We start from the raw sequence: 26,819 nt of genomic DNA, 5'->3' as shown, positions 1-26,819 counted from the left end.
TTATGTGAGGGCTCCAACTGGCAGTGCCCATGGTCACATAACCGCATCCGCCTCTCCCTCTCCGTCTGGTCCACCCAGCATGGCCGGGAGGGCGGGGTCCCCAAGGAGTGGCACAGTGCTCTAGAGAATGAAAGGACTGAGTCAAGGCTGTGTGACCCGAGCTGCAGAGGGCCCCCCTGGGTCTGCTGAGCTGGCTTCACTGTGTTGCACTGGCGCAGCTCGGGCTCTGTAGGTGGTGGCGTTCACCCTGCCGCCCCCTGCAGAGAGATCTGACCGCTGTAGTGGCTTGTACCATCCAGATAAGAGGTAGCGAGATGACAGGCACACTCCTCATGGGTCAGAATGCATTTGCAAGCACACAGCATTTCCTCCTGTTTGCATAATAACCCTGAAGGTGGTTTTTTTTTTTTTTTTTTTTTTTTTTTTTTTGGCTGTGTGTGAATTTAGGTGTGCTCTAGGGATGACTCCGCTCTCCGGAAAAGAACCCTGTCTCTGACGCAGCAGGGGAGGAGCAAGAAGGGCATCTTCTCCTCCTTAAAAGGGCTGGACACCCTGGCAAGAAGAGGGAAGGAGAAGAGAGCCTCCATAGCACAGGTGAGCAGCAGCGGGGAGCCACGGGCCCCTGGGACACGCCTGCCACCCCGGCTGCAGACCCTGAGCGTTCATCTCCTTTCAGTGAAGGTTGATCCAGAGGAATCCATCGTCGTGTGGGCCTTTTCTAAAGTGGCTCCATGTGCTTGGCCCATCCAGAGGCGGGGTGTGTAGAAACACACAAGAGAAGAGGAAGCCGGAAAGGACCCACACTTTTCATTGCCTATAGCACTCCTGTTTCTCTTTCCATAGATTTTACATCCTGTGGCTAGAGCTGGACGCTTTGCTTCCTCCATCCTTACAACACGAAGTGCAGGTCTTGTGTCATCTCATTTCATAGACAGGAGACTGACACTTGGAGAGATTCTGACCCCTTCCCTGTTCACCAGCAGCCCAAGGGCAGAACTGGGGCCTGCCTGAGTCCAAACCCTGGACAGTTGCTGATGCTTCTTTGCCTCTGAGGAGTGGTGGCCATTTTAACGTTTTATGGAGTAAGATAGCCTGAGCATTTGTGGCCCAGGGAGAGTGTGTTGATGTCAGAACACCTTGAAGGTGTGTATTGGCTGTGTTTCATAATGCCCGTCACTTAGTGTATGATAATGAGCTCTCTCCTGCTGATTGGTGTGTTAAGATGATTATTTTTTCAAAGACTATTGGAAAGAGAACTTAGGTGATGATCTGATTTAGAGACCAGGGAGAACATTGCAACTAAATCAGAAGTTGTTTTATTTTTACCAGGTTGCTCCTGTTGCTTTCAGTATCAGCTAAAAGAGAGTCTGGCTTTATTTAACATGGTTTTCTAACTTGTATGTGTCTTTTTAATTTGTGCATAACACTTGTGTGGCTTAGGTGACTAGAAGGACTGGTATCACCAATCAGCTTCTTAGACCTGTTGAAAACCTTGCAACAATACAGGTGTCGAGGTGGGGCTGGGTGTGAACTGATCAAGAGAATGAGCTGAAACTCATGAAACCTTTTTATGTGACCCCTAAAATTGTGGCTGTGCTGTTACTTGTAAAGAGTAATCATTTGTTGGTTACAAATGGACATAGATTTTGTCATTATAGATTGTAGTCACCTGTAAGCCACTGGCTAATGCAGGGCCTTTGCTGTAGGAGTTGAGCCTTTTTGAAGTTTAGCTAATGTCCTTATAGCCACTTCAGATTTTAATTAAGATAGTCAGTTCTGTATAATTAATGGTAACATGATAAAGCGCACCATGAAAGACTTCTTTTCCTTAGAGACAGACATGCAGCCAACTAGACATCAATCTAATGTGGTCTTTACCCAGTGTGTGGGGTAAATGTTCTCAACATAAGATTTCTTAATAAACAAAAAGCATTTGGTGGAACATCTTTTGGTTTTTTTGAAAAAGATATGGAACCAGTTATAGTGTTGGTACTCATGTAAATGAATGAAGTTGATTTGGTAGGTTTTCCTGAATGTTAACATGATCTTTAGTGTCAATTATTCTGTTACAAAAGTTAGAAGGTAAAATTTGGATAAGTTAAGGAAATGATTCCTAGTCCCTCTACCCAAGCATAACCCATTTTTTACATTTAGCTATAGTTTTTTCCAGGATTTATTCTGTGCACATAGAGTTCTATGCTTGATTTTGGCGGTTTTGCCAACTCAATTCTGGGTTGTGTCCCACATCTTCAAAAATACGTGCTTTGGGTTAAAAGCAACATCAGAAAGACTCGGAAGCCTTGGGTAATAGGTGGCACCATTGAAGAATACAATGTAGAACCATACAGGAAGGAAAAAAAATCTTGTTTTTTTTTTTTCAAAGTTGAAACTTTAAATGTAGTAGAATAGTAGATGTTAAAAATTTTAATATCAAGGTCTCACACTATTATAGAGAAATTTAATTTTTCAATATTTAAAAAGACTAATGGCTAGATGAACATTACACAGCCATTTCATGTGTTTTTCCCCCTCTGTCTGTCAGATATTTGATTCAAGTGGCAGCCATGGATTTTCTGGAACTCAGCTACCTCAAAACTCCAGTCACTCCAACGAGGTAAACTTTGCTGTAGGTGGCAGCCATCTTGTTTTCCATGATGATACCAATGAGAAATTAGGGGGGGAATCCTCATTCAGAATTTCTGTGAGAATGTGTTGAAAACAGGTTGAGAATTAAAATAATCTCCAGTAGACTACTAGATTTCTGCTGAGTGCTTCTGACAACACCGTCTGAGAGAGAGAGGTCTTCCATTCCATTGGTTCATTCCCGAAATGACCGCAACAGCCAGAGCTGAGCTGATCCGAAGCCAGGAGCTTCTTCCAGGTCTCCCACGTGGGTGCAGGGGCCCAAGAACTTGGACCACCTTCTACTGCTTTCCCAGGCCACAGCAGAGAGCTGGATCAGTAGAGGAGCATCTGGGACTCAAACCAGTGCCCATATGGGATGCTGGTGCTGCAGACTGGGGCTTTAACCCTGCTGTGCCACAGCACCGGCCCCTCCTTTTGGCCTTACAAGTGCTCCAACTGAACAGATCCTCACAAGAGTTTTAGAATGAAGTTCTGGAGCAGGGTAAAGACTGGATGTGCTTTGCTTATTCATTGTGTTTCAAACCCACGCTTTTCTTTTGAAGCCTTGTTTCACGCTATCTATCCATCAGTCTTTATCTTCACCACTAAATCATTTTATCTTCTGTTTGAGTTCTGACAGACCTCTCAGCTGTTTGTTGAGAATGGGAGTCATTTTATCATAGGTTTCTATAAGCTTAAAATGCCTTTGCAGAAGCAAGTGGTGTTGGTAGTAAATTAGTGGGGCTAATTCATTGAATTAGGGATTTTGTTTGAAAACACTGAGGAATGCTGGAGTGTCAGATGCGGTGGTAGATCCTGGTGGAGGAGCACCTCACTGATCCTCAAATACACAGCACAGACAGCTCTGTAATCGCCCTCAGCTCCTGGGCGAGGGTGGCCCGATCCCTGCTGTGCCAGCATCGTTGTGGAGCAGGCTCCCGGGGCAGCTCTGCCCGAGCCGTCCTGCTTCCTGCAGGAGGAGCTCAGAATGGGGTAGAAACCCCTCCGCTCAGAGCCTGGCTCCTCCAAGGCTCCCTGCCCAGCTAGTGAGGCGCTGTGGCTCCCACCCAGACCCTGTGCTTCTGCAGTTGCTGTTTTATTATGCTCTCCTTACCTGAATCTCACCCACGATGGGGGCGAGGAAGTCAAATCCAAACCATCCTTCTTATAAATCATTCCACCCACATGGCAGACTTTTCATAACAAAGCATTCCCCTGCCCTTTTATTTATGTGCACATGTGGAACCTGTTTAAAAATCCAGATCAGACCATGCCATCTTCAAGGGGCTTGACTTGGTTTTGTTGTTGTTATTGGTCGCAATTATCTGCCTGGTTCAACGCAACCATCTTATGTTGTTCTCCATCTTTTCAATGGAATAAGAGTCTTTAAAAAATGTGTATTATAGAAAAAGTACACATGGATTTCAAAAATTGTCCTTACCAAAAGTTCATTTTTTTTTAAAAAGATTTATTTATTTGAAAGGAGAGTTAGAGAGAGAGAGAGAGAAAGACAGATCTTCCATCTGCTGGTTCCCTCCCCAAATAATCACAATGGCCAGGGCTGGGCCAGGCTGAAGTCAAGAACCAGGAGCTTCATTCTAGTCTCCTGTGTGTGTGCAGGGGCCTGAGGACCTGGGCCATCTTCCATTGCCTTCCCAGGCACACTAGCAGGGAGCTGGATTGAAAGGGGAGTAGCCAGATCTTGAACTAGTGCCCATAGGGAATGCTGGCACTGTAGAACATAGCTTAACTTGCTGCGGCACAGTGCCGGCACCTCCATGAACTTTTTTTGAAGTCCCCTCTTGTATGTCTTTTCCGGGAGAGCTGGTCGTCAGGGCCCTTGGTCTGTAGCGTTTAGGCCTCTCCTATGACTTACATGTGTATTACAAGTCTCTAGCACATTGTTAAATATATGGTACTGGCTTAATGATTTGCACATTAGTTATTTATGTTAGATGTAGTCATTTAATGATGGAGAACTGCTCTATTTGCCATAATAGCTTATGATTTTAGGCTTTCCAAGCATTGTATAACAATTTTAAATTCCTTCTTTAAAGATTGAGAAATTACATCATTGAAGCACTTTCTATGAACAGAAGTTATATTGGCCTTTGAAAATAAATTTTTGCTAAAATAACCACTGGGGGTGAGAAGTAAACTTAGTGCATATCTATACTGGGCTCACATTAGCAGATGATTTTCTTGTATTTGGCAGACAAATCCATCAATGCTTCAAGAGGTGAGAGGAAAGTGTCATAGTGCAGGGGTCTATACTTTTTAAGTTCTCATATCTAGGAAGTCATCCCATACTTTTGATATGGGAAGAATGAGAAAATTCGTTTCTTTCCTAGCACTATTTTGATGGTGTATCTATTATTTCTGTGCCTCAGTTCTCAGACAACGAAGTCCAAATTGATTTGCTGCTACTATTAAGGGTATAATTTGATATTTTATGTCTCTGGGACTTCCAGTCAGCCGGTTACCTGGTTGAATAATTAATAGTACATTTCACCAGTTTTCCTCTGCTGATCATTCTCAGGGAATATTTATAAGGAGGACAAAGCATCTGTTTTTATACAGTGAGTACATTATGTCCGTCCGTGTAGCACAGAGGAGCCATTGTGACGGAGGGGCCGTGAGCAATCTAAAATATTCCACTCTAATTGGCGCATCTCGGGGCGGTCCAAACCTGAGCCGCCCTCATTTGAAATCTGTTACCCTTGGAATAAAGCCAGTCTTATTTGAGTATTTTCTGAAGGACACTTTGGCTCGCCAAAAAACCCGAAAGCTTTTAACAGCCGCTTCTTGCTGAGTAATAATGGCCTTCTTGGGGCGTCTGAAGGGAGGCGTTTGTTATGGAGACTGTGACAACAAGCCCCCTGCTGAAGCACTGGGTGGCAGCTACAGCAGAAGCCGCACTCAGAGACTGTGGCAGCCCCTGGGCCTTGGCCCTCTCCCCTGGAAACTTGGCTTGGGGCGTCCCAGCTTTCCATGGTGGTGAGTGAATGAAGTCTTGTCGCCTGTCATTAGCTCCAAACCAGAGCTCGGGGTGGGGGAGACTACCCTACTGTTTGTTTCTCAGGTGGAAAATGGAAAATGTGAATGAAACCACTCAGTCTTGACTGGCCCACTGTGGTCTATGTCAACAGACTATCAGTGTGGAGCCCCGCGTCACAGATGTGTCCACACACAGACACGTGTACAGGCGACCCGCGAGCCAGCGAGAGCGGGCTTTGTTTTCCTTTCCTATCAACTGACGTGTGGGCTGGAGCCCAAGAAGGAAATAAACACTTTGTCCTCTGTGACATTTGTGAAGAAGACGCAGGCCTAGGGCTCCTTTTGTGTTGGCTTCTCATCTCACTTGCTAATAGCCGGTCCTTGCTGTGGGCCCCGCTCCTGCCAGCCAGATTGTGATGTGCTACTCACTTCCCCTCCCTGATCCAAGCGGTAATTACAAGCCATTAGATCCCAAAGCATCTGCTGTGAGAATGCACTAAGTCTCAATTTTCTCTCCGAGTGAGCGGCACACCAAGCCTCAGCAATTTGACATGTGGTTTCATTAATATAATAATAATAATAATAATAATAAATGCTTCTGTACAAGTTGCCGTAAAAAGGCGGGGTTTGCATGTGTTAACCCACCTGGCTGTAGGGGTTGTGGCTCCAGTGCGTTGCTGGTGCGCCCACATCAGGGCGGGACTGCAGGGTGAGCCCACACAGCCGGCAATCCCACAGTGCCCACAGAAGCTGGGCCGGGCTCCCGTGTGGTGCCCCGCGGTGGCCATTACTGAATGGCGGTGGTTGTGTCGGGTACAGTTTAGTGCCCTTCTGCAGGCTTTAGACATGATGCCTTGGGAATGCCATTCCCCGGGTCAAGCTTTTACTGGGCCCCTGGATGACCAGTGCTCCGAGCTGGGCTGTCTTAGTACATTTGTGCTGCCCCTGTTTGCGTTCCCCAGCAACCAGCAGCCTTGACTGGTCCATTTGGAAGCTCATTTTTCTCAGGTGGCTGGGGAGGAGTCATGGGAGTGGGGGAGGCTTGTGGAGCAGGAGGCCAGGTGGGTATGCAGCAGTGGACAAAGGTAGCCAGTTACCAAATTCCAGGTGAGTGTGCACAAAAATTCACTTAACACAGCCCCTAAAAGAGTGAGCAGGGAAAAGACCTGCCCAGTTGGCTTGTGTGTGTGTGTGCACACGTGGGTGTGCATATGGGCCTGTTTTCAAGATTTCTCTGTTCCTTTTACTAAAAGATTGCAGGACGGTATTTTATCAAGGTTATTGAATCGAAAGCATGTGTGCTGTCAGCTTGGATAGACAGTGTTAATCCTGCTTGCTGGAATCAGTCCAGCTTTCTCACCAAGTAGGTAAAGTTTATAGCAGCCGAGGAGACCTCTAGTATCAAGTAGCTTTTAAACTTCTAGTTCTAGTGAATTAATTAACCCGTCAATTCTGCAGTCTTTTTTCCAGCTAACAATTTTAGTTATTTATTTGAAAGGCAGAGCAACACAGAAAGATAGAGATCTCTCATTTGCTGGTTCATTCTCCAAATGCTCCTAACAGCCGGGACTGTGCCAGACTGATGCCAGGTGCCTGGAATTCAATCTGGGTCACCCACCTGGATGGTAGGAACCCAAGTGCCTGAGCCATCACTGCTGCCTCCCAAGGTGTGTAGTAGCAGGAAGTTGGAATGGAGAGTGGAGCCAGGACTCAGTCCACCCACTCTGGTATGGGATGCGGGTATAGCAAGAGGTGGCTTAACCACTGTGCTGAATGCCCACACCCAGTTCTGCAATCTGGATGCTTTTGAATAACTGGGTTTAACCTTTCTTGAATTGAATATGTTAATAGCATGAGCATGTGTGTAAGTGTGTGTGCCTTGCAGAAGAAAATTATACTAAACTTTCATTGAGGCATTTTGAGGGTCTGAATCCTTGATGACCTTGGCCTGGGTAGGCATTTTCCTTCTGTCATAAATTGGATCTTAGGTTAATGGGGTAGGCCCAGAGAATGATTCCCAGGAGCAGTGGTAAGCACAAAGCTTTATGTAATTGAATATAATGGGGATATTTCTTCTGTACTTCTGTCTGTCCCTCCACTTACCTGCACACCTTTCTCTTATCCAGGACTTGTTTTGCTTTTTCAATCTGTCAGTTTCTCTTCTTGAAACTCAGGTAGGATTAAGCCTTTGTGTAAATATATTTGGATCGGCTGCTGAAGATGCATAGCTTTTCCCTTTCACGCCTGTGCGCGACTGTGAATTGCTCCTTGTAGCTGATGCAGCCCCCAGGTGCTGGGTTGTTCTGGGTGCAGCCTGACTGTGTTAAGGTCTGAAGGAGATGGGGAAGGAGAAACTCCAAGCCCTTGCTTTCACTCATCACCCAGGCCCGTGGCAGGGGACCTAAAAGTGACCGCTACGTGGGCGGGGCTTTGATGATTGCTATGCTAGGGACCTAGACGAGCAGAGTCATGGAACTGAGTGGAATTGGGAGTGGGGGACAGAGACGGGAGAGTGTGTGTGTGTGTGTGTGTGTGTGTGTGTATGATACTCTTGCATATGGTTTCAGCACTTGGAGCTGGGAGGGAGAAAACACAAGAAATGGAAGGGAGGCAGGTGAGTGCCAGTCCTTTCTGGGGAATGTCTGGTTCAACCAGATCCTGGTATATGTAGTAGACTAATGGGGACAAAATAGATTTAGGCAACACCCCTGTGTGTGTGTGTGTGTGTGTGTGTTAACTGCCAGGGTGATGTTTCTATACAGCATCCTGGTGGTGAGTACAGGTTCAAGCCCAGATGTCCCGGGCTACAGTCACTAGTGATGTGAGCTTGGGCGAGTTTCTAGAATCTTCTGAGCTTTCTTTTTCTCACCTGTTAACTAGGGGGTGGGCCATGGTCATGACAGGTGGTGTGAGTGGTGAGTGAACGGGCAAGCAGCGTGTTGAGTTTGTTGCATTTGGCTTTGGGGAGAAAGTGTCAGGGTTGCACAGCAGGGGAGGGGACAGGGCTGCGACTGCATCCCAGTGTCTTTGTCTCATCCTCAGTGACCGTTTCCTGCTCTCCAAAAGTGCAGTGCCCAACCGCGCTGCCGCCTTGCGTGGTTTCTTACTGCACAGTGACCTCTGCTGGGGCTCTAGTTTGATTCGCAGCAAGTGTACTTGAGAGGTGGGACCCAAGACTTAGGGCGGCACCTGCCTGTTGCCCAAACACCTGGCTGAAATCTGCCCAGATGAGGAGGAGTCCCTGGGAGAGAGACACAGGAGAGGAGGTCTGGAGACAGCGCTCTGAGCGTGGCACGCAGAGGGCTTCCTCCACCCAACCCTTCTCCCTCCTGGCACACGAGGGGGTTTTTATTCTGACTGTGGTCATCCTGCCAGGAAAATGTGCTGGGAGTGACAGATCCGGAAATGTCACTTCAAAGTTGAGCGCCACGTTTTCAAAACGACGACACAGGAGCTTGATTCTCCCCTTGCTTTGCTTAAACCTGTTCGTTTGAATTTCTTCTCTATCTCTGTTCTAGCTTTGTAATCCTATGCAGGAGGGTCTTGTGCTCTTAAGAATGCAGGGACTTGAGGTATGATAAGTGAGATGTAGCAATATGATAGTACTGAATCTGGGACCTCTTCTGGTGTGTAAGGTGTTTTCACGTGTATGACTTCCTTTGTTCACAAAGTTTCTCCAGTTAATTGATAAACTTAACTAGTTTATTTTTTTAAAGATTTATTTATTTATTTGAAAGAGTTACAAGAGAGAGGTCTTCCATCTGCTGGTTCACTCCCCAATTGGCCGCAACAGCCAGAGCTGCCATGGTCCAAAGCCAGGAGCTTCTTCTGGGTCTCCCACATAGGTGCAGGGGCCCGAGGACTTGGGCCATCTTTTGCTTTCCCAGGCCATAGCAAGGAGCTGGATCGGAAGTGGAGCAGCCGGGTCTTGAACCAGCACCCATGTGGGATGCCAGCGCTTCAGGCCAGGGTGTTAACCCGCTGCGCCACAGCGCCGGCCCCAAACTTTACTTGTTTATTCATGGCCCTTTTACAGGAGGGCAGGTGAGGCTTAGCCAGGTGAATGTCTTATCCTAGGCCGCTCTCTGCAGGTTCAGTGCTAGCACCTATGACCTTTGGTTTCAAATCCCCAAATGTTTTATTTACTCCCATGAGAATTCTGGAGCCTAGACCAAGATAAATATTTCTGAACTGCTTTTACACTGTGCATTTTTTGCTGTGAATTGTAGCGTGCACGGTAGCACAAGGCCATGAAATTGCTGTGATGGTGACCTTCACGGAAGCAAACATTCTTGGGAAAGGCTTCCCGAAAGTGGTGAGAGAGGGAGAGATCCCCCCAGGTCCAGCGGTTAATTGAGAAACAAAACCAACAAGTAGAAATAATGGAGGCGAATCGTGCTTGGAGGAGGCTGAGTGCAAGTGAGGGTCAGGAAGCAGGTGGGCATCTGTGGCCATGGATGAGTGTGTCTGCAGTTCACTGGGAAACTGAGAAGGGCCACAGCTTAGGTGGATTTCACAGTGGCCCTGTCCCAGCCACAGGGCTAGAGCAGCGTGAGTGGGTCCTCACCTGCCCCTACCTGGAGTGCAGTGATCTAACTTGGTCTAAGTGGCCAAATGGGACATGCATAGTTCCCCCGGGAAGGGAGTCAGCTGACTCGCACCTGACTCCTTGGTCTTGCAGAACGAGGGAGGAGGCACCTGGCTTGTCTGCCCCAGAGGCTCATGGGAAGCGAGTGACGTGAGCAGAGTAGAAGGATTTCCGATAAATACTCTGCAAATTAAGGGGACTTTTTCTCAGTTGTTTTTGCATTTGTATATGAGACCCTTTAGCGTTTTCTTGTGCTGTGTCAATCAGGTGGATGACCTTCTGCATGGATACAGTTCACCCCTGGATGGCGTTCCCCGAGACAACGCATGGGAGAGTCAGGCCTACGTTCACTTTCGGGACAGTCAAGGAGTCACTGTAACGATCAAGCCCGAACACAGAGTAGAAGATGTTTTGACTTTGGCGTGCAAGGTAATGGCTTTTGGTGCAGGAATCTGCTTCTGAATAGAAGAAGGTCATTGGTGTTGCACCCCTGCGTCTTTAACTTTGTGTGGTGTTTAGGATTTCACTTTCTAGATTAGGGGACATATTAGTGTATCTATTAATGTATTTATTCATGTGCATTCTGCCACTGGATTCCTTTGGATCCATGCCTTCCTGAAGAACTTGGATTCTACTGAATTTCTTTGTGTTCCCTTATTAAGTCTGGAATAATTATGAAGTCTGTTGCCAGTTACTTAGAGAGATGATACTCTAAAAAAAGTGGCATAAACTTTGCAGGGTTTGATTTAATCCTAACTAGCTTTACAACACTTCTATAAATTAGCTATTTGATCCCATTTGCAATTATTTATTGGAAATGTATTATGAGGGGCCTTCCAAAATTTCACAGATAATGTGTGTGATGAAGAAAATACTGCAGGATTTTCATAAACTTTTGCACCTAAATAAACTCTTTTAATTTCGCTTTCTGCGAACTCTCTGGAGTCCTTGTTTTCATCCATCAAGCTGAATCCGAGTATGTAAGTCTGCAAGAGAGAGTGTGGTGAGCAATGTCAGAGCAGAAACTTTTCGACCACCAGATGGCAGAGTAGAGCTTAAATAGTTTTTAAAGTTTCTAAAGAAAATACACCCAAATATGTGAAGCGATGAAAAAGGCACAGAGGGTTTAATAACTCTTTACCACGCACGCTTGGTCGATGTGGGTAATGGTTAGTTTGAGTCTTCTGCAACTCTGACTTGAAGCTTTAGGATACTGTACGTTTATATACGTCTGTATCTTGTGTGCTTAAGAACCTTCATTTCCTCTTTGCTCCAGTACGTAAGGTTTTTATTCATAAAAGCAACAGTGTTCTCCGTCACTAATATCAGTTTTTTTTTTTTTTTTTTTTTTTTTTTTTGACAGGCAGAGTGGACAGTGAGAGAGAGAGACAGAGAGAGAAAGGTCTTCCTTTTGCCGTTGGTTCACCCTCCAATGGCCGCCGCTGCAGCAGGCGCACCGTGCTGATCCGATGGCAGGAGCCAGGAGCCAGGTGCTTTTCCTGGTCTCCCATGGGGTGCAGGGCCCAAGCACCTGGGCCATCCTCCACTGCACTCCCTGGCCATAGCAGAGAGCTGGCCTGGAAGAAGGGCAACCGGGACAGAATCCGGCACCCCAACCGGGACTAGAACCCGGTGTGCCGGCGCCGCAAGGTGGAGGATTAGCCTATTGAGCTACGGCGCCGGCCTACTAATATCAGTTTTAAAGTGGATAAGTTTTTCAAGTGATGGCCTATGTATGTACGAGAGAGGGAAGAGAGAGAGGGAGAGGAGAAGAGAACAGATTTTTCCTTTTCTAGAGTTTTTGGAGTAACAGATTCCTAATTCTGCAGTCTGTAGAATCTGAGATTATTATTAGTTTACAAATTTCTCTTGGAAAACAACTCAAAGTTATGTACAACCAATACACAAAGAGACTACATTTGCTGAGATGCTAAGATAATTTTAAGGTGTATCCTATCATAACCTCTTAAAAATCTATCTCTTGCCTTTAGAGATGAGTGGCGTCATTTAGAGAAAAACCTCAAAAACGATCGTCTCTCCTTTTCTTTCCTGCACATTTAAGTGTGGGATCTCAGATACGTTGAAACTCGGCCAATGCAGAGGCTTCCTGCTTTGACTCTGAATGAACCTGGTGAACAGTGATGGATGTAGAAAGGACATTTAAACATCTGAGTGAACTTCTTTGTCTTTATAGATGAGGCAGTTGGAACCCAGCCACTATGGCCTTCAGCTTCGGAAGTTAGTAGACGAGACCGTTGAGTACTGTATCCCCGCACCCTGTGAATATATGCATGAACAGGTAAGTGTGCGTTCACTTAGAACGGGAAGTGTGAGCCATCTCTGTGGCCTTTTGATTTTGAAAAATGTGACTTTAGGAGAAAACTCAGTTTAAATGTGGCATCTAGTTAGGAAACAGTCTTCATGTTTAAAGTATCCTGTGTAAGAAAATACATGACTGGAGGATGGCCCAAGGCCTTGGGCCCTGCACCTGCGTGGGAGACCAGGAGAAGCACCTGACTCCTGGCTTTGGATTGATGCAGTGCACTGGCTGTAGCGGCCATTTGAAGGGTGAACCAACGGAAGGAAGACCTTTCTCTCTGTCTCTCTCTCTCACTGTCTAACTTTGCCTGTCCAAAAAAAAAAAAAAAAAAAATTAAAATAAACGGCTTTCTCACTTTATTATGAACAGAGATGTCGGTGACCTTCCGAAATATCGTAGCTTCGGATCCTCTGATTTTGCTGTTTTCACCTCTTACAGGTTTATGATGAAATAGAAGTCTTTCCACTAACTGTGCACGCTGTGCAGCTCACGAAGACCGGCAGCGCGTCCGACTTCGGTACGTGTCGGGGCACCCCTCTGAGAGCTGCCCTGCTCATCCGCACCTCGCTTGCCCTGCTGTCTTTGGGTGTCATTTTTTTTCCTTTACGTTCACGTTTTCAAAATATACTTGTAAGACAGGAAGTTCTGAATTTCTCTTGCTTGTTTGTAGACTAGAAAGACTTGCATCGATGTTAGGAAGCAAGGCCGAAGTAGTGAAAAGGGATGTATCGAGAAATGGACGAGAGGTTGGAAGTGCCGGAGGTGGTGGTCCCCGCTCACACGGGGGGTTTGCTGTGGCCAGGTTCTACCCGAAGGCAGTCAACACGGTTCTGTGTGCCAGCTCCTTGCTCCCCGGTGTCTTCACTGTTGGCCTCCTTTGCCCACCTGCACTGCCGTCTTACCCTTCCTCCTGACGATGTCATTCCTCCAAGGTCGGACTCAAGGTCGGACTCAGTCTGGCTCTCCAGAAAGTGTGTCTTCTGACTGCTTTATCTTCCCTTACCTCTTTCTTCCCTGATCTTATCAATGAAGGGTCAGCATTTCTTTCTATATAATTTTTAAAGATTTATTTATTTATTTAAAAAGCCAAGTTTTACAGAAAAAGACAGACACAGATCTTCCATCTGCTGGTCACTCCCCAAATGGCCACAACGGCTGGAGCTGAGCCTATCCAAAGCCAGGAACCAGGATCTTCATCTAGGTCCCCCATGTGAATGTAGGGTCCCAAGGACTGCTTTCCCAGGTGCACTAGTAGGGAGCTGGATTGGAAGTGTAACAGCTGGGGCTCGAACTGGCATCCATATGGAATGTTGGTACCATGGGTTGCAGCTTTACCATCTTACCACCACCGGCCCCTAAGGATCAGCACTTCTAAAATCACTTTGCAGCATTTAATTTTTGTGTTTCTGTTGGTCTGTGTTTAAACTTGGCGCTAAGCTCTTTGTAGACTGTACTTGTGTCTTAACGTTCATTTCTATCTTGTATTGTCTGAGACTGTAGAAATTCAATAATAAGTCTATGGTAATATGTGCATAGCCAGACTATTTCTTCCCTTGTTAATGTGTTGATGGAATGGTTATTTGCCTTTCAAACGACTCAGGTCATAATATGTTAAAGTTACATAAAATTATTTTTAAGATTTGTTCCATTTCTTTATTTACTTAATCAGTTTTGCCCTAACTATGTTAGTTTTGCCTTTGGAGGCCTCTTAGCCTTGGCTGTGCGTCTGTTGGCCCTCACCCTGCTTTCCAGGGCCTCTCTTTGTGTGTCCTGTGTGCTTGAATGACTGAACCAAGACACTTGTAAAGAGGCCTTTTGGGACCACCATCTGCCAGGCTCTGCTTGAGGCACCAGGGAGCCCTAGGGAAACGTGACTCCTTCCAGCAGGCCGTGGAGACATGCCTCCTAATGTGCCCGGCATGCTGTCACCTGCCGTTAAGCACTGTATCCACCCAAGCCTTCCAACTTCTTTTTTTTAAAAAATTAGTATTTAAAAATTTATTTATTTATTTGGAAGGCAGAGTTACAGAGAGAGGGAGAGAGAGAGAGAGAGAGAAAGAGCAATCTTCACGCACTGGTTCATTCTCCAAATGGCATCTATGACCCGGGTTGGGCCAGGCTGAAGCTAGGAGCTTCATCTGGGTCCCCCACCTAGGTGGCAGGGGCCCAGGGCACTTGGGCCATCTTCTGCTGCTTTCCTGGGCCATTAGCAGGGAGCTGGATTGGAAGTGGAGCAGCCAGGACTCAAACCAATGCATATATAGGATGCCAGCACTGCCAAGTGGCAGCTGTACCTGCTGTACCTCAAAGCTGGCCCCTTATTGTGTCTCTCTCTTTTTGAGATATATTTATAAAATTAAAAAAATATATTTATTTATTTATTTGAAAGGCAAAGAGAGAGAGAAATGCTTCCATCTGCTGGTTCACTTCCCAAGTGGCCTGCAATGGCCAGGGCTGGGCCAGACTGAAGCCGGAAGCCAGGATTTTCATCTGGGTCTCTCACATAGCTTTTGGGTCCCAAGCACTTGGGCCATCCTCTGCTGCTTTCCCAGGTGCATTAGCAAGGAGCTGAATCGAAACTGGAGCGACTTTGACCGGAGCTGGCGTCTATATGGGAAGCTGGTGTTGCGGGTGGTGACCTAACCTGCTGTGCCACAACGAAGGCCCCTATTTTTTTTTTTTCTTTTTTATTTAAAAGGCAGAGTCACAGAGAGAGGGACCAGAGCATCTTAGCCTCTAGGCCAAACACCTGCTCCATTTTCACCCTCTTAAGGTGCCTAGCCCCATCCACCCATAGTTGTTTTCCAGCAAATATTTATTGTATTAAACTAAATTTGCTTTATTTCTGTTAAGAGTATTTTTAAGTTCCAGCTTAAAAATAAAAAAAAAATGCTTGTGGTAAAACAAGCTGCATTTAACACGACGTTTGTCACCTTCACCACTTGAAGTGCACAGTTTCGTGGTGTTGAGGATGTTCACAGCGCTGTGCAGCCATCCAAGGCCTCTTTTTCATCTTGCACCACTGAAACTATGCACCCCTTTGACACCAGCTCCCCCGAACCTCCCAGCAGCCCCTGCAAGCACCCTTCTGCTCTGAGTCTGTGATTCTGACTGCTCTAGGTGCTTTCTGTAAGCGGAATCCTGTAAAACGCGGCTTTTTGCGATTGCCTTGTTGCACTTGGCAGAATGTCCTCAGAGTTCACCCATGCTGCTGCAGGTGCCAGGATTTCCTTTCTCTTTGAGGGCTACGTGACGCGCTCTGCAAGAATAAACCACACTTGTTTATCCGTTCGCCTGCTGATGGGCTGTCTGGGTGTGCTCACCTTTCGGCTGCTTTGAGTAATGCTGCTATGAACACACAGCAGATGTTGTCAACTTTTGAATGAGGTTGTGCCCTCATCTGTCTTAAACCTTCCCAGCTGACATGTTCCTCTTTTTTTTGTTGTTTTTATTTTTTTTTTGCCTGTGCTAGATATTTGTGCTTTTAAAATAGTGGTAATTTTGGCTTTTTCAACATACCTCTTCTGCAGGAATCGCCGCTCAAGGAAATACTGCGGGTTGGGTGAGGGATTGGGGCGTGGTGAACACAGACTCATTTGCCCTCTGATTTTCTTTGCCAGGATTTGCAGTGACTGCGCAGGTGGACGAGCGGCAGCGCCTCAGCCGGATATTCATAAGCGACGTCCTCCCGGACGGCCTGGCGTACGGGGAAGGTGTGTGGGGCCCGGTGTCTGGGTTCAGGCGTGATTGAAGCTGTGCAGTGCAGTCTGGCCGATGAAATGTTCATCCTCCACTTTTGTCAGCATTTCAAAGAAAATGAACTTAAGAGTTTAATCGAAAGTGAATGTGCATATGAGAAGAGAAGGTGGCGGGGTGTGTGTGTGTGTGTGTGTGTGTGTGCATTTTAAAAGTGTGGGAGCTCCTACAGGTACCAAGAGAGCAAACCCACGCTGGTAGAGAGGGAGGGAGGAAGAGACTGAGAGAGACACACAGAGACAAAAACAGTGTTCCCCCGTGGATTTACCATCAGAACGCTCAAAGAACAATTAACGCGGGACCCCCCCCAATTGTTCCCACTTCTGGCTCTGCTGGTGTGAAATTAGTTTTGTCATCAGTGTACACTGTACACTGCGGTGCTGTCTTTGGAGACAGCAAGCAAAACAATCCCCCTGAGTACAGGGTTTAAGTTTGCTGCCTTGTGAACGATTTCTCACGGTCTCATCTGCCTCTCCTTTTTTTCTTCCTCTTCCCCCTTTCTCGTTCTCAGGGCTGAGAAAGGGCAATGAAATCATGACCCTAAACGGGGAAGCCGTGTGTGACCTGGACCTCAAGCAGATGGAGGCCCTGTTTTCCGAGAAGACCGTGGGGCTCACTCTGCTTGCCCGGCCTCCGGACACCAGAGGCACCCTGTGCGCCTCGTGGTCGGACAGCGACCTGTTCTCCCGGGACCAGAAGGGGCTCTTGCCCCCTCCCAACCAGTCCCAGCTGCTGGAGGAATTCCTGGACAACTTGAAAAAGAACACAGCCAGCGGTAAGACTCTGTCCTGGCTTCCTTCGTAATTGCTATCAGTGGCTAATATTTTTAGGCTGTAATTTTGCTTGCAAACTTGGATTATTTAAGCCATTCAAAGACTGTTTCTTCCATGCATTTTATAATTGTGGCACTTTCAGAAAATGGAAAACAATTATTTTTGCATGAATGACATTCTCTAAAACTGCACTCTAGAGAATCACCCACAGTATTTATTTAGTGTTGGAACTACTCTGTGACTGAAGGCGGATGAAACCTGCGTGCATGCGGAAGATGGGAGCCGCTACTTCTTCATTTGAATCTAGGGCAAAACCATTTGCTGGTGTTCTGTTGGGCTGATACAATTATTTTTTACTATCTCAATAAACAGCCAACTTTCAGTGTAGGTCATGAATTTTAAAACTTTGTGAAAGGCTAAAAATAAAAACTCGTACCCCAGTGTGATTCTCTCAAGGTGGAATCCCTGAGTGTGGAGATCACGGGAAGGTCTGAGTGTCTGAGCTCACTCATGCATATTTCATAAACTCCAGTCAGGTGAGTTAGAGGCTCTGGCTAGTGCGAATGCCTGGCGTCTGCCTCTCAACACCTCGAGGATGCCGCTGCAGCTCTATGGGAGCCCAGGCAGAGCGCTTTCATCCTGGGAGTGCACAAAGTAATTTTTCTATTTAATTACCATCATAATGGGTTTCCAATGGAAATCTCTGCGTGATTACCAAAAATGAATGAAAAACACCAAAGAGAAGTTGATAGGATGGATTTAATTATAAAGCCAGTTTATTAGGTCATTTTTGGAATGATAAAATTGGCTTGTAAGATTTGTGATTCAATAAGGTATCTGGTACTTTTTCCACCTCTCTTGGGGCTTTCTTCCAATTTAAAATACTATTAAATGGACTATTGGCATATAAAAGTGAGAATCATAAAGCAAAAGTTATGATGGAGCTAATTAATTACTTGGTTCTATTAGGGCCATTATTCAGCCGCCCTGGGCAGCTGGTACAGGCCCGAGTATCCCATATAATAGATGCATGTGTCCGTTCACTGGATTCATCACTCTTCAGGGATACGCACTCTACCTGTGTTGTACCTGTATGCATTTTATCATAATAAGAAATCACTATAGACTTTATGAGACTTTTGGTATTTGCAGGAATAAATTTCTATAGAAAATAGCAAAAGGGACAAATTTACCTTTTTTTTTTTTAATAGGAAGTATCAGGCAGGTGAGGAAAGCTTTCTCCCCCTTCTCTTTTTGTCTTTTTGCAAGGAAACAGAGTTATGGGGTGGTCCAGGTTGTGTTAGACAGCCGTTGTGTTCCTTCTCCTTGGTAGCCGTTCTGATGTTCTGAATCTTGACCGCTTGCCTCCCTGAGGAATCCCAGTGTCTGGGTGTCCAGAAGGCTGAGCGTATTGGCAGCTTGTCCACAGCAGGTCCTCTTCCTAGTGCCTCCTGGGCACCCACCTGGATGGGGATTGCACCACTCAGGTGGGAGCCGCTGGCCCCGTCCGGCTTTCCTGGCAAGACTGTGCTCTGTTGGGTGCATTTCCCAGGTGGTTCCATGCCCAACCTACTTTATTAAAGGGAAGGGGTTTGTGTTGGTTCACGGTTTTGTAGGCGCATAGTTCAAGATCAGACAGGCTCTGTTGGCCTCTGGCGATGGTGATCTTGCTGCTAGGGTCCCAAGGCGATGGAGGGCCGGAGAGTGCTCTTGTCTGTGTCTCCTTACAAAGCCACCCGGGTCGATCATCGTGGGCTCCGCAGTGATGACCTAATCCAACGGCTCCCACTCTGAACCCCAGAACTGGATCGACTTTTCATCCTCTTAAGACTTTGAGGACTGAATTCCCCAGCAGGGGGAGGGAGCTGTATTCAAACCCTAGCGGTCCCCTTCTGCCCCCGGGATTTCACGGTTGGTCCCCTGTCCTGAGCTCCAGGGGTGGTTTGTGAAGGTGGGAAAGGGGAATATGGAGTGGGTAGATGGGAAATTGGAAAACGATGAAGTCTGAAACTCTCACTGGTATAGAGCGTCGTGACCAGTAGAGAAACTTGCATTTAAGGAGCCTGATGGCCGGCGCCGTGGCTCACTAGGCTAATCCTCCACCTTGCGGCACCGGCACACCGGGTTCTAGTCCCGGTCGGGGCGCCGGATTCTGTCCCGGTTGCCCTTCTTCCAGGCCAGCTCTCTGCTGTGGCCAGGGAGTGCAGTGGAGGATGGCCCAAGTGCTTGGGCCCTGCACCCCATGGGAGACCAGGAGAAGTACCTGGCTCCTGCCATTGGATCAGCGTGGTGCGCCGGCTGCAGCGCGCCAGCCATGGAGGCCATTGGAGGGTGAACCAATGGCAAAGGAAGACCTTTCTCTCTGTCTCTCTCTCTCTCACTGTCCACTCTGCCTGTCAAAAAAAAAAAAAAAAGGGGGGGAGCCTGACAGGAGGCCCTGTGACCTGGAGGCGGCACCCTCCAGTGGGGGCTGGGCCGTGCAGGATGCCACCCCCCCGCCGCGAGGCTACTGTGGGGGTGCACTGCACACCGCTGCTCAGACGGCCCCTGGGGTTGCGTCCCTGTGGCACACAGCAGTCCCTGGCCCTCGCCTTTCTAGGGGCCTCTGCCCCTCTCGTCTCTTCCCAGCTTCCTGCCTTGGAGGCTCAGGGTCAGCCTCCAAGTGGACTTCTGTACCCACGTCCTTGGCTCAGCCTCTGCTGTTGGGGGATCCTAAAGGAGCCTCGGGCTCCCCCCGCCCCGACCCTAGTGGGTGGTGACAAGCTCGAGGGGCCCCCACCCAGGGATTCTGAATAGCACCCTCCTCTCCTTTGCTGCTTCGTGTAGTTGTTAAATTTATTTCGGTTTGCTTTCGTATTAAAGTAGAAAACAGCAATTCATACTAAAAAAATTTAAAATTTACACACATTAAACATATAAACATATAACTTTCTTGGGAAGCATTTTTTTTATTTGACAGATAGAGTCAGACAGTGAGAGAGAGAGAGAGAAGGTCCTCCTTCCGTTGGTTCACCCCCCAAATGGCCGCTACGACTGGAGCTGTGCCAATCTGAAGCCAGGAGCCAGGTGCTTCTCCTGGTCTCCCATGGGGTGCAGGGCCCAAGCACCTGGGCCATCCTCCACTGCACTCCCTGGCCACAGCAGAGAGCTGGACTGGAAGAGGGGCAACTGGGACAGGACCGGCGCCCTAACCAGAACTAGAACCCAGGGTGCCGGCGCTGCAGGCAGAGGATTAGCCTAGTGAGCCACGCCGGTAGGTTTCAGGGAGGAGCAAGGGAAGTGGGGGTGCATTGCCCTCAGCTTCTGTGCTTTTCTAGAAAAGAAGCGTCCCACTGGCCCTTGGGATTCGTTGAGGAAAGTGGGTCCCACACGTTCTAGTGTGTGAGCTGGAGCCTACTGTCAGAGCGCCTCCTGGAGGAGGCTCGTGGCAGTGCAGACTCCATTTTTAAGGAGCCAGTGGCTGACTGCTGAAGAGCAGTGTGTGCTGTGCTCAGGCTGCCTTGGCCGTTCGTCTCCAGGAGGTGGGCTGAAGCAGAACACAGGACTGAGGCTTCCTGAGTCCTGTGCAGCGGTGTGGAGGCACGGATGAGGTGGTGTGTGTCAGGATCTCCGCGCCTGCTCGCTGGAGTGCCCCTGCGCTGTTGCCCTCTGGGCAGGGCTCCTGTGCCTACAAAGCATGCTCAGAACACAGCTCTCCTCCCTTGTTCCGAGGGCAGCCCGGAGCAGAGACTTTCCGGTGTTCACCGGCCTGGCACTGCGGGGAGCAGAGTGCACGCGAGGGCATCGCCACGTGCTGAGGGTTCCATGCTCTTCCTTTGCTTGCTGCACCATGAATGGCTGCTTCATTCTTGCCTTCAAGGGTTTGAATTTCTGTTCTAGTAGAGAGAGGGAATGCCCAAGGTTCTGTCTGTGGCCTGAGTGGAAAGATCATCATTAAAGACTTTCTATTCAGAGAATCAGTGTTGCCACTGGACTCCCCCAAAGGAGGCGGTGTTGTTTAGCACCCACAAGGCCACCATTGAAGGGACTGGATATCCCAGACGCGTTTATACTGGGATCCTGTTAATGCTGCGTTTGTGATTTCTGTATGAAAATCCCTATTTTTGTGTTTACTATTTTCTGAAAAAATTCAACCAGTTTTTTGAACGCGTCTCCCTGGGTAGAGAGTGTCTGAACAAAGTCTTTGTGTGAACGCAGAAGCTGTTGCGGCACTGATACAGTCCCCATCTGTAAACAGCTGTTAATACTACCTTGTTAGGATTGGATCAGGGGTATGTCTACCAGGAGACAAAATAGAAAAGGACTGTGTTTCTGCTTTCATTTAGACCCTACATCCCAGCGACCCCTAGCAGACGATGAAGGGACAGTGGCCCAAGGTTCTTTTTTAACCTTCCACTCTCTTGGGATTCGTTCTCTTTGTGAATTGATCTGTGGCCCCCAGCAGCCACTTAGGGGTAAAACTGCACTTTGGAATGAAACACTCTTGGGAATGTATGTGTCCATTATGCAGCTTTTCACCAGGGGAAAGAGTTATCGCGCCAGCTCTGATGTGGCAAACCCACTGATTTCCTGTTTACGAGAGCGAGGGCGTCTTGGCTCCCATTGCCGGTTTAGGATGACTAACAGCATTTAGCCTGGAGAATGCTCTGTTTGTGGGTGACGCTGCTGTTGCAGTCTGTCTGGCTGACACCCTGGATTGCCAGATGTGAGTTTATTAGTGTTCCTAAACATGGGTGGTGCACTAGATTTTTTTTTTAAGTCAGATTGGGAAATACTTTTTTTTTTTTTTTTTTTTTAAACCAGGACACAGAGCTTTGGTTGGTTGCAGGATTATTACTTTCTTCTAACTGTGCTGAAGGTAGTTTTCAGTTCCATCAACAGAAGTGAGCTTGTGGGCCAGTGCCGCGGCTCACTAGGCTAATCCTCCACCTTGCGGCACCGGCACACCGGGTTCTAGTCCCGGTCAGGGCACTGGATTCTGTCCCGGGTGCCCCTCTTCCAGGCCAGCTCTCTGCTGTGGCCAGGGAGTGCATTGGAGGATGGCCCAAGTACTTGGGCCCTGCACCCCATGGGAGACCAGGAGAAGCACCTGGCTCCTGCCATCGGATCAGTGCAGTGCGCCAGCTGTGGCGGCCATTGGAGGGTGAACCAACGGCAAAGGAAAACCTTTCTCTCTGTCTCTCTCTCTCACTGTCCACTCTGCCTGTCAAAAAAAAAAAAAAAAAAAAAGAAGTGAGCTTGTGGCCTTCTGTGAGCAGTGGAGAGAATTAAGATCTGTGGGTGCTAGTTCACTGATAAATTTGAGTTTTGTTTGGAATTCTAATTCCCTTTTTCTCATCCTCATTTATTCACTTACTTAATCACTAATGCATTTAGACATCACTTTATATTCCCAAGAAACTTGTAGTTGAATGGGAAAAGTTAAAATGATTCTAGATAGTAATGTACTGCTTTAAGAAAAAACCTTTGCAGGGAAGAGAGCTGGAGGCCACAGGGGAGCTTTGCACCAGTTTTTCTGTTTGTGAGAGCAGAACCTAAGCACCGCTCAGCATTGGGAAGCCACCTCCAGGAGTGGTGTGGCCCTCTCAGGACGCCTGTAGGGTGTAGTAGGCAGAGTAACGCCCTGCTGGTCTGTGCTGGGGTCGGCTGCTGGTCAGAGACACCCACTCACACCTGGGACACTGTTGGGGTCAGGGGAGCAGCTGGTGGAGGCGGTTTGCCAGCGTTGTGGGTAAAAAGCAGCCTGGTGTTATCTTTCCCAACGTTAGGTGCGCATATAGTATCTTTCAGGTCAGATCTACGTACATTCTCTGAGGAGCAATGGATGAAACACCTGGTGGCTAGGCCACTGGTAAGACACACGTGAGGCTCTGGGGTGCCAGGCATGGCCTCCTGCACCTGCAGAGTGAGCCAGACCTCTTGGTAGTTCCGTGAAGCTGCATTTGGTGCTGGAAAGAGGGAACTCTGTAGCCTGTTAGCATGGAGAGAAGAGAAAGGTCTCCCTGCTCCTGTGGCTGGTAGGAGCCTGGCTGTCAAGGGAACCTGGTCTCCGCACTGTCACTCCTCCCCTTTGGTAAGGGGCTCGCAGAGGAGTTCTATTCCTGACTTGAATTCCTCCCGTGAAGGAATTATGAGCACCATGAAGAACCAAGTGTGGATGTTTTCTTCGTAACTCTCACTTTCAGAGACAGCTGTGTTGTGACCGCGTGTGCCGTTTTCTGTATTGGTAATACTTGTGCATGGCAGGAAACCGCAGGACTGTGAAAAGTTGAACAGTGGCTGCCAAGTCCCCTGAGCTGAACAGTGCAATGACTGAGTGCCTGGCCACTAACCAGACGTCCTGGGTGCAAGTCCTGGCTCCAGGCTTCCCGCTTAGTGGCTGCGTGTCTTCAGGCAAGTGTCTCCATGCTTAGTTTGGAACCGTTAAATGGTCTAGGGTTTTTATGGGATGAACGATCTAGTATTTGAAAAGCATTACTTAGTGCCTGGCACAGACTAAAGATCATCTAAGCGTGTGTTGAATACATGAAAATTCTTCCCACTTTGTCCTTAGCTACTGGGTTTCTCTTTCACAGTAATCAGTGTGCTTAGTTTCTCTCTCATCCGGGTCTGGAGAACCTTACATACTGGGGACAATGGGGTATTCTTCTGCTTTGTTTTTACTGCATGGCCTTAGAACCTGACTACAGGTAATGGCCACGCCCAAAATATCCGGCTCCTAATTTCCAGAACCTATGAATATGGCAAAGGCACTTAAATGGCAAAAGGGACTGTCCGGAGAGGATCTGGTTACTCATCTGCAGATGAGGAGGTGATCCTGGCTTGTTTTGGTGGGCTCAGTGTGTTCACAGGGGCCTTGTAAGACTAAGCAGGGGCTCAATCGGAGCAGTACGTGTGACAAGGGAAGCAGAGGTTGGAGCGAGGTGGGGCCGTGAGTCTGGCAGTGCAGGCGACTTCCAGAAGTTGGAATAGGGATGGAGACCGTTCTCCTGCCAGCCCTTGTCTTCTGACCTCCAGATGTGTAAGATTGCAAGTTTGTACTTGAGTGTGGAGCCCTGTGTGTGAAAAATGAAAAAACACAGTCTCCAGTTCAGGGTACTAGAGAGGGGAGACAGGTGTGGATGCAGATGACAGCTTCCACCCACTGTTGCAACTTCTCTAGTTCAGCAGTCTGCAACCTTGGTGATCCTTCTGAATCCTTTACTGTTACAAATTACCTGGGGCCCCAGAGAGCTTTAGCTATGTGAGCTGTTAGAACTTAAACTGGTAAATTTTCAAAATAGTTAATCTGTTTTTTAAAAAAAAGATTTATTTATTAGTTAATTTGAAAGAGAGAAAGAGAGAAAAGAGATCTTCTATCACTGGCTTATTCCCTGAATGGCTGCAATGACTGGGTGGAGCTGAACCAGGCTGAAGCCAGAAACCAGGTCTTCCATGTGGGTGCAGGGGCTCAAAGCACTCGGCCATCTTCTACTGCTTTCCCAGGCACATTAACAGAGAGCTGGATTGGAAGAGGAGCAGCCAGGACATGAACTGGCGCCCATATGGGATGCTGGTGACATAGTGCTACCCTTAATGTCTATCTTAATCGAAGACAACTGGATTCTCATATCAGCACATGCATTTAGTGTGTGGCAGTGTATTGTGTGTGGAAGTAATCTGAAGGAAATCTAACCCCACACAGATACATGTAGGTAGAAAGGGAGGCCTTTCAGCTAACAGTGGGTATTGTTTGATATTACACCAAAACTCAACTAGTGGTCATTTCCCCTTGGTTCGTAGCGGTGTGGCATCTGAGACATTATGGGGGACTTTCTTACTCAGTTACATGTATTTGTTATTTAAAGATTTATTTTTTATTTATTTGAAAGGCAGAGTTAAAGAGATACTGGGGGAGAGAAAGATCTTCCATTTGCTGATTCACTCCCCAGATGGCTGCACCAGCTGGGGCTGGACCAGGCTGAAGCCAGGAGCCCAGAGCTTCTTTTAGGTCTTCCATGTGGGTGGCAGGGGCCCAAGCACTTGGGCCATTGGCTGCTGCTTTCCCAGGCACATTAGGGGGGAGCTGGATCCGAAGTGAGCAGCCAGGTCTTGAACCAATGCCAATGTGGGATGCTGGCATTGCAGGCGGCGGCTTAACCTGCTGCACCACGACGCCAGCGCCTCAGTTACATTTAAATCCAGGGCTTATCTTGCACTTTGAATGTACAAATTGTGTACACTCATACATGATTTGCAATAGGCATCATTTTCTTGGAAAATCTAGGGTCACGGAGTCATGAAGATCTTTCAAATATGGATGTCATTAGACAATATTAAACACACTAAGTTCTCTTTGGAAAAGCATTTAGATATTGGTGATGCATTAAATTTTCCTGTGTTCTAATGTTTGCTGGACGGTTGACTTTGTTCACTTTAAAGAAAGTGTTTTCCTTCCATTTGCTTCTTTTTGCCAATAATTTGTATTTTGTGGGACAGTTGTTTAGTTTTTTTTTTAAAGTACTTGGTATTGTCAGTCTTATTCATTGGAGGAATTCTTGCAGGATATGCAAGGCTGGTTTGTGTGTGTATGTGTTTGCATTTTTCCTCATACTAATGAGGTTACGCTTTTGTTCACCTGTCTGTTGACCATTTGGATAAACTTTCCTATGATATGCTTGTCCTAGACTCCCTCTCTATCCGCGGGATTGTTTTTCTTTCTTATTGATTTGTAAGGTTGTTTGTCTATTCTAGGTTTGAAGTCTTTGTCAGAAATATGTATTGTCCTGCTCTGTGGCTTGATTTTTCACTGTCTTAATGATCTACCTTTCCTTCAGTGCTTTTTGTGTCCTGTTTAAGAAATGTTTTCCTACCCATAGGCTCTGAAAATATGCTCTAAGTTTTCTTCTAATGGTTTTATTGTGTTCATAACTCATGTTTAGGGCTTGGGGGATAATGGCAGGGAGGGGTTGATCAAGAGCCATTTTTTTGTATTTCTGTTTAAATATCCACTTTGGCACCACCTGTTTACTAGAAGGATCAGCCTTGTTCCATTGTATGCAGGATCAGCTTTCTGATAATTGAGGGCCCATGCATGCAGAGGGCTATTGATGGAGTCCCTGGTGGCTCTCCCTTGGCCAGTTGTCCATCCCCACACTGCCTTCACCCTTGGCTCCGTGTACCTGTCGGTAGAACCCTTCCTGCTTTTCTTCTTCCTGGATGCCATAGCTGTTTTTGGTCCTTTGCATGTCCATGTGATGCTTAGGACTGCCTCTCAACTTCCACCAAGCAAGCAAGCAAACAAACAAAACCCATAAGGGAATTTTATTGGGATCTGTTTTAATTGACAGCTTTATAATATTGAGTTTTCCAAGCAATGATATTTTTCTCTTCATAAGTTATTAAATTATCCAAAGAAGCAATGTCAGGTCCATAAATTATCTCATTGTAAGCTCTAGTTTTCTTTTTCTTTTAAATAAATGACAAGTTACTTTCATCAGAGTACCTGAGTTCAATTCTTAGCTCTGGCTCCTGGCTGCAGCTTCCTACTAATGCAGACCCTGGGAGGCAGTGGTTACAACACAAGTTATTGAGTTCCTGCCACGATGTGGGAGACCTGGATTGAGTTCTTGGCTCCTGGTTTCAGCCCTAGCTTGGATCAGTTTGTTGTGGGCATTTGAAGAGTAAACCAGTGGATGAGAGATCTGTCTCTACCACCCAAAAACAAGAACAAAACAAAAAACGAACCCAAAATATATTTTATGAAAAAAAGAAGTTGGTC

General features: G+C 47.2%; 1 protein-coding gene across 7 annotated transcripts in view; it reads left to right on the top strand.

Annotated features, from left to right (window-relative positions):
* The window catches only part of TIAM2 (TIAM Rac1 associated GEF 2), a 246,507-nt gene that overhangs the window by 157,490 nt on the left and 62,198 nt on the right, over nt 1-26,819 (top strand). For 6 of the 7 annotated variants that reach the window (XM_070073350.1, XM_070073355.1, XM_070073353.1 and 3 more), the window contains 7 exons: nt 448-594; nt 2,543-2,614; nt 10,478-10,639; nt 12,405-12,509; nt 12,969-13,047; nt 16,151-16,243; nt 16,798-17,061. In XM_070073350.1, coding sequence (XP_069929451.1) covers nt 448-594; nt 2,543-2,614; nt 10,478-10,639; nt 12,405-12,509; nt 12,969-13,047; nt 16,151-16,243; nt 16,798-17,061 — 922 coding nt within the window. Of the gene's footprint in view, nt 1-447; nt 595-2,542; nt 2,615-10,477; nt 10,640-12,404; nt 12,510-12,968; nt 13,048-15,863; nt 15,918-16,150; nt 16,244-16,797; nt 17,062-26,819 lie in introns of those variants that run through there. The other variant, XM_070073356.1, reaches the window with a different exon arrangement.

This window comes from Oryctolagus cuniculus, chromosome 5, assembly GCF_964237555.1.
Source record: "Oryctolagus cuniculus chromosome 5, mOryCun1.1, whole genome shotgun sequence".
NCBI classification, from domain to species: Eukaryota; Metazoa; Chordata; class Mammalia; order Lagomorpha; family Leporidae; genus Oryctolagus; species Oryctolagus cuniculus.
This window is presented reverse-complemented; position numbering and strand designations above follow the sequence as displayed.